This window comes from Argentina anserina, chromosome 1, assembly GCF_933775445.1.
Source record: "Argentina anserina chromosome 1, drPotAnse1.1, whole genome shotgun sequence".
Classification (NCBI taxonomy): Eukaryota; Viridiplantae; Streptophyta; class Magnoliopsida; order Rosales; family Rosaceae; genus Argentina; species Argentina anserina.
In genome coordinates, this window is record NC_065872.1 from 11078931 (window position 1) to 11098665 (window position 19735).

Genomic DNA, 19735 nt, shown 5'->3' on the forward strand with positions numbered 1-19735 from the left:
TTCTCTTCTATTAATACCCAAAGCATAGAAATAACCCAAGACTTTAAAAAAAATTTCAGCAAAATACATACTTATATATATAACACAACAAAATAAGTTTTTATATACTATATATATATTTATATATTATTTTTTTTCTAGTTGGTACATTTTCACAAGGTATGGCACTCTTACTGCACTGTTATATATAACCCTTGTACAATTGTATTTTGGCTGATAATCTTGATCTGAAATGTGTTACAGTGCTGCATCTGTGATGCATACAGATCAAAATCATAGTTTTCTATAGCACAAATTACCCTGATCTTGCCTTGATCACTTTTATAAAAAATTGGCTCACAACCTTGCTTAATTGCTTGCTCAACCACAACATCTCTTAGTAATTGCACGGTAGCAAACAACATTTTCACACGAAACCTTGGCTTCTCCATGTCCACTTTAGGGTTAAATTCTGGGTACACAATACCACCCTTGCCATTAGAATGACATTCAAATCCTATTGATTCCTCATCAAAATCCACAGCCCCAAATATATTCTCATCATCCTCAACCAAACCATCTCCCTTAGTTCCAAGATTAGTGGTAACTCCCGTTGTTTCAGGTGTGGCATTCTCATCGCCCTTTGGTTCAGTTACCCTATCGAATATGAAGTCATCATCTATGTCATATTATGCTACCTCATCATCACCTTTTGTTGGGTTATAGTCCACATCAGATTCACCATCATAAGGACCATTGTCTTCAAAATATTTATCATCATCATCAAGATCATACTCATCTACCTCCATTTTTCTCTTACCCTTACCAATATCCTTTAACGTAGGAGCTGAGCTACCTTGAGTAGGCACTTCACCTAATGGCTCCGAAATTTTAATACCTAGAAGAGCCTTTTTCTTGGGCGATTCAGGGAGTTCCACAATCTTCACACTACTCTTTGGCCTTTTTGGAGAATCTGGAAGCTCTTCTATGATCACATTGAGTTTGCTTTGACTCCAATCAGCAATTTGATCTTCATACATGAATAGCTCATCAAGATCATCTCCATAATAGTTTGGATCCAGCTCCAACATATCAAGCCACAATATTATTACCCTAAATGTAGGCACCATTTTGCACATCTTAGTTACATCATCTTTGGAGAGCTTTGTCTTTGCATCAGCCTTGTTGCCACAAGAATACTAGTAATCTATCCTTCTGCCAACATATTTTGGATTAATGCCCTTCACCATGCCATCTACTTCAACCAAGCTCATTTTGTTCTTGTCGACTTTATCATAATATGAAACTGATCGTCCAATGTATATTCCCTCTACATGATTGCAGTAGCCTCTATGGTAAACTTTCATGGTAAAAAAGTCAGGGTTATTTGCAAGTATGACATACAACTCATTAAGAACATGATTAAATACTCAACATCATAGCTCAGGTATAGGACCACACACCCTTGCACAACCATTAACCATTCGTAAAATCATTTTAAACACAACCCGACAACAAACACATGACTCTCTGTCTTTGAATATTCAAATAAGAAGCTTAAGTCTTTGTATCAGAAGCATCTCAATCTTAAAAACATATATCTTCAAACCCTAACTTCGAACTAAACCATATAGAATCATCTAAACACCCCAAAATTTGAAACCCCTAAAAACTACTACAGTTACCCGTCACTGCTACAATAGCCCACCGTTGTTGCAGTACACGTCGCTGCTACAATACTCCAGTTATCAAAATAAAAAAATCCATTATTCAAATTCAAAACTAACATCCTAAATTAAACACTCACCGTATTCGGGTACTTCTTCGAGTTGTTCTCCATTAGTTAGTCGCGGTATCAACTCATCGCGAAACGCCATCTATCTAAATCTATGTTTTTTTCATCTAGGCTAGCTCATCAAATTCGGTCGTCGATCTATGTTCTTCAATTTGGAGTGAAATATGGGTTTATAATTTTCGTTTTAAAATAAGCTTGAGAGTATTGCGCTGGTCTCAATTGAGATTAGCAGATATGGGTTTAAAACAAAATGGGGGCGTATAAAAGAAAATTGGGGCGTATGGGGGGGGGGGGGGGGAATGGGGTAGAGGGATACTTTCGTCTTTTTGACAAAATTAGGATTTCAAACTGCAAAATGGGTCCTCGTTGTCCCCCCACCCCACGTAGGATGATTACGTTAGTCCTAGAGGGGATTTGAATTTTTTTCCGCACTTGATGAGATTTTGGAAGAATAAGAGCATACGTGATTAAAAACAAACAATAGAGACAAACGTGATAAAAGATCCAACCTCAAGGTAGTAAACTGAATTCTTTCCTTATTTATATCAGAGGAACTTGCTTATCATTTTTGTATATGCATAGAATGACCCGGAGAAAAGATATTGTTTTAATTTCTCTTAAATTTTGTTCATGTTCGCCCTCTTTAAATTTATTATGCAGAACTACATAGTAAATGTGCTTGTCTTGTCTCTTCGATCCTGCTACTCACCAATCTTATGTGAGTATATATGCTTATGTTGTGTCTTCATTCAGTACATATACGAAAAACCAAAGTTCAATAGTCTGATAAAGAATGGAATGTACTTGCTTGGTAGATTCTGGTGGCATGTATCACTAAATTCCAGTAGTCATTATTTCCAAGCCAAATATGCTAAGTAGCACGGACACGGACACGAGTGTTCGTATTTGACACGATTCGATACGTAGACACGACATATAGAAATTTTTGTTGGACACGGACACGTGGTGGATACGTTAATTAAATATTATTTTTAATATATATATATATTAAAAAAATTAATTTATAAATTTGAAAGTATTTAGAATTTTAGATGTATATATATGTCAAAGTGTGCATTAAAATGATGAAAACATAACTTGTTAGAATGGCTAAGGACTTGATAAGTACCTTGGATAACCAAGGTTCGAATCCCACCACAATCATTTTTATTTTTATCACGAGTTTCTCTCCTTATATATATTAAAGTGTGCATAAATATAACAAAAATGAATATGTTGGAATGGTTGAGGAGTTGTTGAGTGTCTTGGATGACCAAGGTTCGAATATCACCATAAGCACTTTCACTTTTATTATAAGTTGGTGCGTGTCCGCGTGTTCGATTCGGATACTCGCGTGTTTGGGCCGTGTCCAAAGTCAGTTCGCGTGTCCGAGCGTGTCCGTTTCAGACACGCAATACGCTGCCCATAGCACGTGTCCGTGCTTCATAGCAAATATGTCATCCAAGACTTAGAAGGTTTAATTCTTTAAATCGGTGATTAAGAGGAGTGCATGGTCTCACAAAACACAAATTTATGATTGATTATTGAAACAAGTATATCTCAACTCTATAAGAAGAACTGGATGAGCATTTGTTGTTGACTGATTGTTACCGCGACGATTTTACCTCGGCATTTTGTAAATTAAGTGGTCACCTAGGCGCCACTAGGTGGTTATAGGTGGTCAAAAATCAGTTGATTAAAAAAACGTACCTAAAAAAACTTGAGATTTAGTATTGCATTTGTTTTATAATTTATCTTTTGTTCTAATATTTTTTGTATGGACTTTGCACTTAAGTTATTGTGAATTTAGACTATACTATTGAGCATCATTATATATTTTTAATCATAAAAATATTTTAAATACATATATATCAAATATTTAATAATTCGAAACCGCCTAAGAGGTTGCCTAGCAGCCATCTAGGCGCTAGGAGGTGGATGTTTACCTGCATGCCGCCTGACGTTTTTTCGAACCTTGCAAATAAACAAAACTTTCATTTCATATGATAATTTATTACAAAACATGAAGAAGATCAATCATCTTAAAGCATGTTCTAGTGTGGTGGTTGGTGCACCAAAAGAAGAGCACACTCATGGTAACCCAATTGAACAGAGAGTCATAGAATATATAAGCTTTTGGGGAGCTTGCGGGCAGGACCAAACCAAGAGCATTGGAGGAGCTTTGTGGAGGCGTGCAGGACCAAACCAAGAGCATTCGAATGCACCTAAAAGTTACTGAAATCCATAAAAAACTGAAAATAATGAATCTCGATTTTTTTTACCTCGGACCAGATGCATTTCAGTGCTTCCTCAAACCCCATAGGAGGAGGAGCCGCATCCTCTTCCTGAGCTACCGGAGAATCCTCCCGGATCTCCTGAACCTCCTGTTGGGCATCCTCAACCTCCTGCTTGTGCATCACTGAAGCATCATCATCACGTCCTTCTGATAATTCATTACAAAACATGAAGAAGATCCAACATCCTAAAGCCTATTCTTTGAATCTCTACCCTAAAGCCCTTGTCCAATAAGTAGTTGCAGGCTTCTTTAACACCCTCAAAACAAAACCAAACCCCCACGGCTGGCATTGGGAGTCAAATTACCTCATTTTTCACCATGTCGTGGCCCAGTAAACTCAAGAGGAAAACAATGTTAATAGCGGTAGCGCACAACTCGGCTACACTTCCAATTGAAAATCCCCAACCTACAATAAGGGAAAGTGAAAGAATTTCATTTCAGTAATCAAAACTTTTATTTCATATGATAATTCATTAATATGAAGAAGATCCATCATCCTATCATCATCATCATCAAATTATCAGAGACATGCACTGAGAGAGAGAGAATGTAAAGGCAAACAAATTATCACAGGCCAACAATGATCATAATAAGAAAAGTAAGGACATATGAAACCAGTTATGGATCTAATGTCCAAAAGTTAGGTGAGCGGAATTTTTTTTATCAAGAATTGTTAAAAATCTTGGTATTCGTAAAAAATAATGTTTCATAGTGTCCATTGAGAAATCAAAAGAGATATAAGAATCACAAAAGAATTAATAAGTAATATTACATAAAATACTCTATTTGAATTGTGTTCTTCGATATCAAGTAGATTCAATATGGTCAATCACATTAACTGAGTCAATATCTTCTACGTAATTATTCCCACATGTATTCATATATGAACAATATAGGTTACTCCTTAATTTTTTCAAGTTTCGACTCTCAGTCTCAATTTTCAACCAAATGGTCATTTCCGTCTTCTTCTATGCAAATTGGATGTTAACTATCTCTTAACTTCCTTAAATGCCTTTTATTTTTATTATCTTATTTTTTCATCTCTTCTTTCTCTTCTTCAAAATCTCTTCTTTCTTAAGCTTCTTCGTTCTCTAGTAAGTGGATATATGATATAATTTGATTTCATCATCACTAGTAATTAATGTTATTTGATTTTATTGGCAGTAGGTATACAAATAAATTTGTAATTTTTTTTTCGATTACAATCAATTTATATAATTAAAATTCTTGTATTGAAGATTGACAATCATATACCCATATCCTAGTTTTGGTTATCCAGAGAAGAAGCTCAAGAATTAACTTTTTTTCTTTCTAGTTTAATAAATGGAACTTCTATTCATACTTCTAAAATTGACAGTTAAACCTCCTTACTCAATAAAATACACTTTTACAAAAAAAAACTAAAATGGTATTTGCACCTCTCTAGTTTTCCAAAAGTACCCATTGTCAAAAAATCTTTGTTTCGCTTTCAATTTCTAAAAAAAAAGTTCAATTTGATTTGTCTTTTGTCATCGATTTGAAGTGGGTTATGGTGTTCTAACTTTTCTTATCAAATCAATTTGTCGTTTAGTCATGTGTTAACCATATTACAAGGTATACGCATGAAATTTAGTACACCCTACAATCATATAGTACAACAATTTTATTGAAGAACTTACGTATTACTACAAAATATGTGTTCATGCAGTTCTAATTCAATATGAAATATATATTGCTCATGTTCTTAAACAGTACCCAAAACACGTGTATAAGATCTATGCATGTTCTTGATCAGCTGGATATATTCTTGCTTAATTTGTTGACATTTGAATTAGTAATTTACTATTTTTATAGATAATTAGAGGTTTATATATATAAACTGTGGGTTTCAAATTTTGTTGGTTAGTACATTTACAGATGATTAACATGCTATGAAAAAAAGTTTTGATCTGGAGAGCTAATGAAATAAAGTGTTTCATGAGAATTGAGAAAACGTTTATTTATTATAGTACTCGTATGTCTTTATTTGTAATTGTACATAAGTTGACAAATTCAACTATATCTTAGAACTTTTGTCCAAGTACCAATTTAGGAGTTATGAATATAACTATATAAGAGAGAAAAGAAATAAAAAATATATCTATCAAGGGGTATTTAGATAGTTTTAATTTAAATTATCGACATCTTACAAATTCTCTATTATAACTTTTAAGTTATTTTAGAGAGTATGTTTAGCTTTTTACAAAATTTAGTGGTTGGACTAAATTCTCTATTATAACTTTGCTTTAATTTTGAGCTATCCCACTCGACAAATTTGTCTAGTGGGATATATAGCTCAAAGTTAAAACATTTGCATTTAAGACATTCCTTCTGTGGCATTATATATAATTTATAAATAAATTTAAAATATTTTTTAGGTATGTAATGAATACTTTGAATTCAAATAAAATTAAAATAGAGAGAACTGATGTAGACATATTTTTAAATTGGCTAGATAAAATGACTTTTAAGCTATTTTTCTTGAAATTTAACTAAAATATGACTAACATTGCTAAAGATGCACTTACAATATATATTAGACTAAAAACTTCCTGCAAACCTTAGTTTCAACCAAATTATATAAGATAAATTATAACAATAAAAGGATCTCATCATTCATATGTAGATAATAGAAATCGAAGCAAGGCTAGGATTGATTATTTTAATCAAATCTTTGCAAGATGAACCATTTTCTTGCACTTATTAGCTATACATCCCCATTATTCATGGAGAAGGTAGTATTAGGGAAGTAGGCTCGGAAATCTGTTAAATAAACAAGACCTTAGATCACATCAAGATGAATCCCATCGAGCCTATTGACCAAATCACAAACCCAGTTCATGCTGAACCAGGATCGTTTATCAAGATAAACTGTAGATTAAATTCTTGGTTGATTTCGTTGGCGTAATTAGTAATCTTTAAACAAGTGTGGAGCTTGAATCTTCTTTCAACAATGAGAAAATACATTTCGTTTAGTTCACTTATGGACTCACTAGTTGTACATGTCAATGAGAAGATCAATCTTCATAGATTTCATTGCCTTTCAGACCTACAGTGGATTGATTCAAATTGACATGTGCGGGCTTGTTTGTATTGTCTCTACTATATATCCTGCTTCCGACCTTCTGGATACAAGCATAATCTCGTATGTCAGTACAGTATATAGAAAAATTTTCAACCTATATCCATGTGTTGTCTCGTAGTTCTCTCCTTGTTATACATATTGCAGTATCCTGATCAAGCATGGAATGTACTTCCTTTATTGATTCGGGTGGCGCCACGTCTTTTTCTTGCAATGAATTTCTGCATAGTCTTCGCATTTCTGAACCGAATATGTCATCCACGATCTGCACATATGGCAGGTTAAATACACCAATTAAGAGAAACGCCAGCAAGCAATATAACAATGTAGTTCATAATACTTGACTCTTGGTGAGCATTAGTTGTTCAAGTCAACTACTCGATGAACAAGTTTATCATTTCCAAATATTGAAGCTTACTGACTGAAGTGCAAAAACTGTTGTAAAGATCGGTGATATATTGCATATATAATTTAATAAGCTGAATTATAAATAATTATAAATCAGAAATAAAGAACACGAAAGAAATTCAACAAAAATACCGAACGATTTGTGATGGATGAACTAGTCGAGACGTGTGTGATACCACACTGTCCTTAAGACGTTTACGCCTCCTCTACCGGTGCAAGGATGCTTGGCGCTTGTCTCCCAGGATATAACGACTAAACAATTCTAGAAAGTTGCACTACTAACTAGAACCCTCAACGAACTCGAAAGGTACCTCTATCTATCACCAGAGAAGAACTAAGAACTTTGAGAGTGGGAGAGAAATGTGTTTCAAATGGGTGATTTTACAATGAAAGGATGGTGACTATTTATACTGTGAGGAATTGCAATCAGCAATAAATAAGATGGCGGTTATAGAAATCAAAAGATCATAACATATATGAGTTACATATGTTACAAACATTGATTTCAATTCTGTTATAATTCTCCATAACACACAATAACTCAGTTGTTACAAAAGAAGAATTTGAACAGTCAAAGAGAATTTGAAAAGTCAAAAACCGAATTTTTGGAAATGCAAAAAGAATCTGCGTTCCGACCCTCAATTCGGTGTTGCATTCGTGTCCGCAGGTCGCACGGGCATACACGAGTTTCCCTTGCGACCTAGGATTTGCACCCCCCCCTGCGCGTGCGCGAGAGGGTATAAGGGGGCTTACACACTTTACAATCCATACACAATGGATTCTATATAAAGGCTTTTCAACACTTCTCTTTTCCAATGTGAGACAATTACATTTCCCTCATTCTAAGTAGCCATCTTTGAGTGACAATTTCTTATTCACCCACAAACCAAATTACACAAACAAACATATGATCATGTAGCCCTCATTATGGAGAACTCAAATCTATGTTCATCTTTGATTAATTATAAGTTTAACTTAATTTAATTAATCAATTAAAATTTGGTTTTAAATGGTTTTTCCAACCATTTTCCAACAATTCCCCACATGAATGAAATTGGCCACCAAAGACTCGATAGAATTTGGTGATAGATTTCTACGGTTGAAACCTGCATAGGATATGTAGGTTTGACCCTTTGAACCTTCCCTTATAAAAGTATGCTTACTTTACTAACTAAATAGTAGACGCGATGTCTTTGAACTATTCGTCATTTGTGTAAATGATAACATACTTTACACAGGAGTCTCCCTGGTACACTTCGGTTCTCATTTTTGTGCCCATTTTGGCTATGGAACACACGCCTGGTTCTGCAAGTAGTTTGATAAGAGTTATGCCCTCATTAACTCCCCTAGAAGCGGCCCCACTTCTCTCTTGCATAGGTGATCTCTTAATTAAGAGTAACCCGCATTACTCTGCTCGATTTCTCGACGCATAAGAATCATTAAAAGTTTTAACTTAACCTCATCCTTTACGGGTATCACTGGTTTTTATCATAGGAATGGACTTGGGGAACTCCCCACAGTGATCCAAACAAATCTCTATAGTTTGGTTTTCCCTTTTGAACCTAGATCTTGGGATCTCCAGTCAGCTAGGTTGGGTATCCACTGTAGTGATTTTTAATTTCCAATGGGCTTTAGTCCCATTCCCTTCGATGACTTTTCAACTAACTCTCTGTTTAACCCTTTAGTTAAAGGATCAGCAATATTATCCTTAGACTGTACATAGTCTATAGAGATAACTCCAGTTGAGAGTAGTTGTCTAATGGTATTATGTCTTCGACGAATGTGTCTAGACTTACCATTATACATCTTACTCTGTGCCCTGCTAATTGCAGATTGACTATCACAATGTATACCGATCGCAGGCACAGGTTTTGTCCATCTAGGAATGTCCTCTATGAACTGGCGTAGCCATTCTGCTTCCTCCCCACATTTGTCTAGTGCTACAAACTCATACTCCATTGTGGATCTAGTTATAACTGTTTGTTTTGAGGACTTCCAGGACACTGCTCCACCCCCTAGCGTAAATACATATCTGCTAGTAGACTTTGAGTCTTTCATGTCAGATATCCAGTTCGCATCAGTGAACCCTTCTATAACAGCTGGGTATGATGTGTAGTGCAACCCGTAGGTACGAGTATACCTTAGGTATTTGAGTACTCTTCCAATCGCTTGCCAATGCATAGCTCCAGGATTACTCGTGTACCTACTTAGCTTATGAACCGCATAAGCTAGATCTGGTTTTGTACAACTTGTTAAGTACATTAGACTCCCAATTATTCTTGAATACTCTAATTGAGAAACACTTTCACCTTTATTCTTGGACAAATGTAGATTCAAATCTACAGGAGTTCTGACAATTCCAGAACCTTCCTTGTCAAATTTCCCAAGAATATTGTCCACATAGTGTGTTTGACTCAACACTAGCCCTTCTGATGTTCTCGTAATTTTAATTTCTAAAATGACATCAGCAAGTCCCAAGTCTTTCATGTCAAACTTAGAATTCAACATGTCTTTAGTAGACTTGATCATCTTATCGTTGCTCCCAACGATAAGCATATCATCCACATATAGACATAAAATGATATATCCATTTTCAGTGTCTTTGATATATACACACTTATCACCTTCATTTATTCTAAATCCACTGGTGATCATGGCATTATCAAATTTCTCATGCCATTGTTTTGGTGCTTGTTTTAAGCCATATAATGACTTAACCAATCTGCACACCTTCTTACTCTGAGAAGGAGCAGAAAACCTTCTGGCTGTTCCATGTAGATTTCTTCTTCTACATCTCCATTTAGGAAAACCGTCTTTACATCCATTTGGTGTACTTCAAGTTTGTGCAACGCTGCACTTGCAAGTACCATCCGTATGGATGTTATTCTCATCACAGGAGAATAAGTGTCAAAATAAACCAAACCCTCATTTTGCCTATAGCCTTTAATAACAAGTCTAGCCTTGTACTTGTCTATTGACCCATCAACTTTTAATTTCGTTTTGAAAATCCACTTGGAAGTCAAAGGCTTACATCCAGGTGGCAAATCCACTAATTCCCAAGTGTGATTTTGCATGATGGAGTCAACCTCACTTTTAATTGCTTCTTTCCATAGAGGACCATCAATAGAGCTAACTGCCTCTTTGAAGGTACGGGGATCACCTTCAACCATATATGACAAGAAGTCAGGTCCATAGGACTTTGCGGTCCTTGCCCTTTTACTTCGTCTAGGTTCAACCTCAGACTCAGATTCGGACTTCGACTCAGATTCTTGATCCTGAGCATCATCAGTTTCGGCTCGGTTGTCTTCACGTGCCCGTTTAGAAGAATTAAATTCCTCTCTAGACTTCCGTGGAAATACATTTTCAAAGAAAGATGCATTTCTAGATTCAATTATCGTATCCTTATGAATTTCAGGAATATTCGAATCGTGGGCTAGGAATCGATAAGCCGAACTGTTATGTGCATATCCAATAAAGATGCAATCCCTGTTTTAGGCCAATTCTTCACCTTTTTAGGTTTAGGAATTTTCACTTTTGCCAAACATCCCCATACTTTTAAGTATTTATAGGATGGTTTTCTCCCTTTCCATAACTCATATGGAGTTTTCTCTTCTTTCCTTTTGGGCACCTTATTTAAAAGGTAATTTGCCGTGAGAATCGCGTCTCCCCACATGTTGGGTGGCATCCCAAAACTGAGTAGCATAACATTCATCATATCCTTTAGAGTATGATTTTTGTGTTTTGCTACACCATTTGATTGTAGTGAGTATGGAGCAGTCATTTGATGTATAATCTCATTCTGAGCACAAGTCTCAGCAAATGGCGATTTATACTCACCCCCTCGGTCACTTCTTAGTGCCTTAATTTTGTTGTTGAGTTGGTTCTCAACCTTATTTTTATAGAGAATGAACTTCTCTATGGCCTCACTTTTGCAATTTAGCAAATACACATAGCAATATTTCTTGCTATCATCTATGAAGGTAATAAAGTATTTATTATTCCCTCTAGATACCGTTGATTTTAAATCACACACATCTGTATGAATCAGATCAAGGGGTTCATTGTTTCTTTCAACACTTTGGAAGATGATCTAATCAGTTTTGTCTCTACACAAGTTCACACTTGTGCATGTTAATTGACATATATTATATTCTTCACTACCATAAATTAGGAAGACTCATATAGGTGTAATAACTAGTTTTTGACATTAAACAATCCACCACCCATGGCTCTATGTCAATTTCAGACAAAACACATTTGTCAACACGGAGTTTTATACTCATAAAACCCTTAAGAACATACATCAATTTATTCGATAATTTCAGTTCTGTTCTACAGATCAATCCAAAAACTTGGCTTGGTCATACCATAGCTCTAAGTCATTTAGTCCCCAGTAATAATCACTGACTTTTTCCATGCTATCATCTGATATCATACAACAGAGGTTCATGTCTGCAACCTCCTGAGTGACGGCTTCAATCAGGTTTGCCTCTCTCTTTTTGTTCCTCTTTGGTTTGTTGCAGTCCACAGACTTGTGACCAGTCTTGTCACAGTTGTAGCACTTGCCTTCAAACCTTGGCTTCTTGAAAATGCCTCCTTTCGGCCCCAGTTTGGACCCATGATACTTGCCTTTCTTGTTTTTGGAACCTTGACCATGTTCCATCATGTTTGCCTTGGCAGAGACATCATTGATCCATGCTTTCTTTTCGGATCCTCGGTTGTCTTCCTCAATGCGAAGTCTAATCTCTAGATCCTCCATGGTCATTTCCTTTCGCTTGTGCTTCAAATAATTCTTGAAGTCTTTCCAAGCAGGTGGTAACTTTTCAATAGCACATGCCACTTGAAAACTTTCACCTAGTTGCATTCCTTCAGCGTGAATCTCTTGCAGGATTAGCTGAATCTCAGAGAATTGACTCATTACAGTTTTGGAATCCACCATTTTATAATCAAGGAAGCGGCCCATGATAAACTTCTTGGCGCCGGCATCCTCGGTTTTATATTTTTTCTCCAAGGATTCCCATAGCTCCTTTGCCGTTCCCATGCTAATGTACACATTGTACAATGAGTCGGCTAGACCATTCATGATATAATTCCTACATAAGTAGTCAGAATTATTCCATGCATTCACAGCAGCAATCTTTGCTTGATCGCCATGGTCATCTTCCTTTAACTCAGGAGCATTCTCCGTCAAAAATCTTGCAAGATTCAGAGTGGTCAGATAAAACATCATCTTTTGTTGCCACCTCTTGAAATGCAAACCGTTGAACTTCTCAGGTTTTTCCCCATGGGATACTGAGACAGGTACAACGAGAGCAGTAGGCACAGTTGGCACCAAAGGTCCCTTGCCATTTCCAGAATTTTCTCCGTTAGTCATTTTTTAGAAACTGAAGCACACACACAAGGTGTAAGTTTACTTGAAAAAATTCAGATAAATATCGAATACAAATTATATAAGCAATATCAAAAGTAAACGTCTTAAGATTGTTGTAAAGATCGGTGATATATTGCATATATAATTTAATAAGCTGAATTATAAATAATTATAAATCAGAAATGAAGAACACGAAAGAAATTCAACAAAAATACCGAACGATTTGTGATGGATGAACTAGTCGAGACGTGTGTGATACCACACTGTCCTTAAGACGTTTACGCCTCCTCTACCGGTGCAAGGATGCTTGGCGCTTGTCTCCCAGGATATAACGACTAAACAATTCTAGAAAGTTGCACTACTAACTAGAACCCTCAACGAACTCGAAAGGTACCCCTATCTATCACCAGAGAAGAACTAAGAACTTTGAGAGTGGGAGAGAAATGTGTTTCGAATGGGTGATTTTACAATGAAAGGATGGTGACTATTTATACTGTGAGGAATTGCAATCAGCAATAAATAAGATGGCGGTTATAGAAATCAAAAGATCATAACATATATGAGTTACATATGTTACAAACATTGATTTCAATTCTGTTATAATTCTCCATAACACACAATAACTCAGTTGTTACAAAAAAAGAATTTGAACAGTCAAAGAGAATCTGCGTTCCGACCCTCAATTCGGTGTTGCATTCGTGTCCGCAGGTCGCACGGGCATACACGAGTTTCCCTTGCGACCTAGGATTTGCACCCCATGCGCGTGCGCGAGAGGGTATAAAAGGGCTTACACACTTTACAATCCATACACAATGGATTCTATATAAAGGCTTTTCAACACTTCTCTTTTCCAATGTGGGACAATTACATTTCCCTCATTCTAAGTAGCCATCTTTGAGTGACAATTTCTTATTCACCCACAAACCAAATTACACAAACAAACATATGATCATGTAGCCCTCATTATGGAGAACTCAAATCTATGTTCATCTTTGATTAATTATAAGTTTAACTTAATTTAATTAATCAATTAAAATTTGGTTTTAAATGGTTTTTCCAACCATTTTCCAACAAAAACTTGCCGAAATTGCAACACGAAGGCCTTTGTAATAGGGTCTGCTCTTCCTATATTCCAAGAGACGCAGGACATCCTGTCCTGTCCTGTCCCAAAATTCGTGGCAGAGTTCTGCACACACAGTAGGATTGGCGACAGTACTGAGATTATCTATTTCCTTCCGCAAAAGATCCTCTAGAGGTTGCATTCTACTTCGAACCTCTGATTCCACGTCCTTTGAGTCTCGCATAATGTTCTTCAACTTTGTTGCTGCCTGGACTCTAGCCTGTAAAAGACATATTTTACTAATTATGTCTGTCTTTAATCATGTAAATTGATTTTTTTCTAGTAAATAATAGTTTGGCGGTGTTTAACACTATATATTGTGGACATGGAACTTTCCATCACATTTTTTGCAAGCTTCTCCACAATTACCCGTCGGTAATTTCTGTATTTTGTTCTCAGAAGTACAATTACATCATTGAGATGTTCTCCCCTGGTGTATCCATCATCATCGATGCAAGGAAGCCAAGACTGGAACTTTGCTTCTATGTTGGGCCACATGACATCTAGCATGCACTTCATGGAGTTGAAAACAATTCCTACCTGAAAAAAAGGGAAGAAATATCAATAATTTGTACAAAGGATGATCAAATTTCATGTAACCTTCAGATTTAGAAAAGAGATTAACCTCAGCTAGGACAGAATAAGTCTCAATGGTTTGATTGGATAATATTTTGACATACTTGTTGCCTAGTACTTTGTTGCTCAGATTGTCCTTCAATGGTGATAAAACATTAGAATAGCATTCTTCCATAGTTTTAGCAACTGCCATCTCAACATCTGCAACAGCCTTTTAAATTCACAAATAACGTCCATTAGATTTTAGCTAGATTTTATAGGTTCAGTTGGCTAGAAAAATACTGAAAGAAGAAAGACTTGGAAAGTGAATTGCACTTACATTCTCCAAAGCAGGTGCATACATCGGCAAGTGAGAACTGATGATCTCATATTCATTTAGGGTTTCCATCAGCTGGTTATAAATGACATGAATAAAGGGATTTGTCTCATTCTTTGTTTCTTTATCAGACCAGTTTTCCTGAAATTGATTGTAAGGGTGTGATAGCAGAAAACTTTGTGCTAATAATTGTATGCTCATAAGATATAAAGAAAAATCTACGAGAGGAAGTTGGGTAAACACTTGTGCGATTCTGTAAATAGTAATATATTTTATCTAGTTGGCACCTGTCAAGCAAAGTACGATGCTTGTCTCGAATCCAGGAAACTATATGCGAGTGAAACAAATCTTTAGCATCAACTCCACCAACTACAGGACTGTAAAATTGAGACTGTAATTAGGACAGATGCAACAGGCAATGTAATAAAAACACAGATTAAGATTCGAGGGAAAATGTACGTGATGTTCCACAAGGAAAGATCTCTCTGGAATTCAGCTGTTGCAATAATAAGTTCTGCAACTGGAGGTGATAGGCCTGGAGGAGGACATGCAACAAGGAAAGCACACAATCTACTGCAGAGCTCAACGTTGTATATGGATGAAGAAATATTTGGTAGGTCTACAAAACTGCACAAAAATCATATAGGATAACAATTAAAGTACATGAGTGAGGTGAGTTCAGTTAATATACAATTCTACAGTCATTGGCTTCCAGAATTTAAAAACACAAAGCATGATAGCAACTCGGATGAATGAAAGAGAATCATGATGTATACCATGGGAGGATGTTCTGGTTCTGGATGCTTATGTCAGTGAGAATTTCATTCCTGATGCTTGAGATCAGAGAATTCATCTTCTGATAAGAAGTGATGGGATCCTTGTGTATTCCCTCATTACTACTTAGAAAAAGGTTATCTGTCTCCACGAAGTGCCCTCTTAACCTCTTCTTTGCAGCAACCCGAAAATATCTACAGAGCTTCATTTGCGCTTCAGGACTCAACACATCATGCAGAAGGGAGTATAGCTGGATTGCAGGTACCAAAGATGGTGGCACCAATCCACTGGCAGGTTTAAAAACATTTGTCATCCCTGAGGGCGAATCTTCTTCAAGTGACTTGTAATTCTCAAAAACCAAAGCAAGAGTCTGGTTTACTTGATCCAAAATCTTCACCAGCATGTGATTCTGGCAGTTTTATAATTGGAAAAGAAATTAATAAAGATGGAAACAAAATGCAACATTGTGGAATTAGAATAAATGTCAGACCAAGTAACTATGGCATTTAAGTGTCACCTATGATAAAAAGTACATCATTAGTTTCATCACTCTAATATTATGACAAAAACTGAGCTCAAGATGAGTTCTCTTACCTCCAATGGACTAAGCTGATTTGTGCTCTTTCCCTTCATCGAAAATATATCCGATAGCATATCATGTACTATGGTCAGACAGTCTTTGGTTGGTGTTGCCACATCCATAACGTAGGAAAGGTGTCTGCAAGTAGAATAGATATTTTTACACCACAGCACCTTGAAGATCCAAATTACGTTTATCCCACTTTTGCATAGCAAGTTAAAGGAAAGTTGCAAGCATATTCACTACCTTAATTTTGTGTATGCCTCTGATATTCCAAAGTAAGATGCAAATTCAGTTAGTAACCATTTCCAAGGGCCATCTATCAAGAAGCTTCTTTGCTGAAAATCTTGAAATTTGACTGCAGCTACGAAGACATAGTCATACGCCACAGTTTCTGCAATGGAACCAGACTGTACAAGGGAAGCAATTGAAAACAAAAAAAAGTTGGATTTAAAGTTATGGAAATCAACTTCCTAGAAAAGATTTGATTTACACTGATACAATAATTCTGCACATAAGTACCTTAAGATGATGATTTTCATCCGGATTCGTGGAATACTCCATGCATAACTGAATTTTACCAACAGGTTCAAGCTCTAGATCGGTATATAAAGGCCACCATCGTAACTTGTCATCCTGAATATAACATAAAGAATAAAGCTCTATAGCATAAACTATGGACCAAAATTATCAATGCAAGGGACATTACTAAATTATGAAAATCATACAGGCTTATCAGCAATAGCAGATACTTGAGCTCGGGCATGACCACAATGCTGTCCTTTGGAATCTTGGACTGCTATGATTAAATCATCACCAAGGCTATCTGGAAAACTGTATTAACCCAGGTTCTTGATTAGGCCCCTTAATGGACCAAATACAAGGAAAATGCAAAAACAAAAGGATAAGGCAAGGAAAAGTGTACGCACAAGAAATGAGCTTCGCCAGATCCTGGTTGCATTCGAATTGCATCCTCTTCAGTTGAACTTCTCAATCTCAAGAAGCAAGAATACGTTTCTGACAAGAAGAGGTCAGATTTTATAAGAATACTACTAAAAATGAAAAATTAAGCCAAATAAGAGTAAGGTGTAAACTAATTCATCCCTTCATCTCAAGTTCACCACCATCAGAATGTCTTAAAACATTAGAGATACATACCTTGTGATGATGAAGATGGATTGCACAAAGTACTTGTTGCAGCTTTAAGGAGCCGGGGTACCTTTTCGATATGTTTAGCTCTAGTCTTCACATGATCCAAACTCTGACGGAAGGTACCTTTTGGGGCATGGGGTGGTAAATACTTCTTCCATACATATTTTAACCAGGGAAAGAAACTGGAATTTGATTTGGAGACACGTCTACATATTGCGTCTTTGTTAATCTTTGGCTGTTTTAGAGATGATAAACTGCAGCTGGAAGGTGATTCATCCAAAATCATCATTACTTTGCGAACTGTGCAATGACAATGTTTTTTTAAATGAGATGACGAAGAGCCTGGCTGATTCACAGGAAAGTAAAATAAAACGAGGAAGGGAGTCAAGTGGCTCACCTTGCAATTTTATTTTTCCAGAAGTTTTCACAGGATTTTGAGCTGCTGCTTCACTTGAGAGCTTTGAAGATCCTTTGGCCAAAAGTTCAGCTTCTGATTGTAGTAACACATTCTGTAGGCTGAAAATTAGATATGAATTGAGGCATATCAGAAGGCAGAAATTATTATAATTTACTCTTACATAGTACCCCGGCCCATTTCTAGTATTGACTTAAAGATATAATCACGTATGCGCTACCTTCAGGCTACTACTCCCATGTAAATGCATTATCAAGAGAAAACATTGTATTGTGGACAATTAACAGAAATCAAGGGATCTTGCTCACCCAAATGTGTAACGCAACAGTGCACATTCATTCTCAAGGAAACATTGAACTTCAGAGGAATAATTGTTCGCCCATGCATGAAGGCAGACCCTAACACCTGCTTCATAAGAAATTGCAGCACCCCATGTACCTAGCTCTCTGTATGCAATACAAAAATATGTTAATAATATCTTCTAGTAAGTATTTGACAAGAAAAGTTCAACTTTTTGCAAGTTAAGAGAGTAACCCTCAATAGCTTTAACTACTTCCTCATTTAAGTTAGTCTAATATGACAGTTATAGACGCGACTAGTTGCACTATACAGAGAATGGCATAAATGTAGCTACAGAATAAATAAGCAGTTCAGCTTCCTAACTAAACTAACCTTGCATTACATACAGAGAGCTGAATCAGAGAAGGAACCACATGTGCATTCACTTCCATACCAGTATGAGTCCTGAAATCCTAATATCAGTTTCGCCAGAACAGCACAATAAAGAAACAACAGAAACATAAAAACACATGCAAACCTGACTGGAAATTCGGGTGACGGGGAAATTTCATTTGTCTCGATTACTGTAGTGCTGCCTGAACAGACACTTGTATCGGTTTCTTTCAAAACACACGTGTTTAAGTTAGCAGTGTTACTTAATCTGTGAGTTGTTTCATGTGCACCAGGACTTGGATTTTGCTCCAAAATATTTCTATTCATGACGAATGTAGAGTGGGGGAACAATGGAGGAGCACTAGGAACACAAACATGATTCACTTGCGTTCCAATGGCTCCCTCCATTCTTATATTTGGATACAAATTGTGTGAAGTTTTGTCATCCAATGGAAGTGGAGCAACAGAGTTCAATTTAATATCAGGAGCAGATTGGTGTTCCAGCTTCTGTTTGTGGCAATAGAAACTGGAGTTTTTTTTTTTTTTTTGGTTAATAGAAACTAGAGTTAGATTATGAAACTTGAGCACAAAACTTAATACTGATAATGTGAAAATACCTCTGCTGCCAACCCTTTCATGCCATCAGTGACAAACCTTTTGGCCAAACCCTCAATGAAGGAGGCCATCGATAATCAAGATTATCAGGAGTACTCAACCCCAAAGAAGCAAGGAAAAAGAAGATCAAAGAAAGTTACTAATATCACTAGGAAACTTCAGATTTATAGGGTCAAATAGAGAGAAAGAAGTATTAACCAAGATCTTTTGTAATCTTTTGAGGATATCCTAAACTTCTGAGATTCACATTGTACACATTTAGGTTCCAATGAGAATCAGGATTTTGAAAGAAAATCGACTTGGACATCAGAGTCGAAACAAAATATTCCAGAATAGCTTCAGTAAATCTCTTTTTATTTCGTTTCTCACTCTCAAATGGCTTTCAGAAAACCTTACAGATTTCTCGCTATCTGCAAGATAATAAACAAAATATTCAACACTTCGCAGTGAATGTGTTTTATTCATCTAAAAAAGGGAATATATGAACTCTTGGTGGTGATGAATAAGGAAAGTAGGGTTTAAGAAGACGTGCACAATAAGTATGCAAGGTTACGGTCAGGGTTCTC

At 36.2% G+C, this 19735-nt stretch overlaps 1 protein-coding gene across 1 annotated transcript; it reads right to left on the reverse strand.

The window, feature by feature from the left end:
* Positions 1 to 237: 237 nt before the first annotated feature.
* Positions 238 to 19354, reverse strand: LOC126801747 (uncharacterized). Its single transcript, XM_050529201.1, has 22 exons — positions 18700 to 19354; positions 18555 to 18626; positions 18191 to 18328; positions 17865 to 17983; positions 17474 to 17767; positions 17245 to 17332; positions 17044 to 17149; positions 16838 to 16951; positions 16562 to 16725; positions 16330 to 16453; positions 15738 to 16144; positions 15421 to 15588; positions 15203 to 15338; positions 14965 to 15102; positions 14695 to 14856; positions 14412 to 14609; positions 14022 to 14289; positions 4376 to 4476; positions 4057 to 4179; positions 678 to 1160; positions 344 to 620; positions 238 to 251 (listed from the first exon to the last, which is right to left on the reverse strand). Exons 1-22 carry the CDS (start codon positions 18960 to 18962, stop codon positions 238 to 240), a joined length of 3957 nt encoding a protein of 1318 aa, XP_050385158.1. The 5' UTR covers positions 18963 to 19354.
* Between the last annotated feature and the right edge of the window lie 381 nt (positions 19355 to 19735).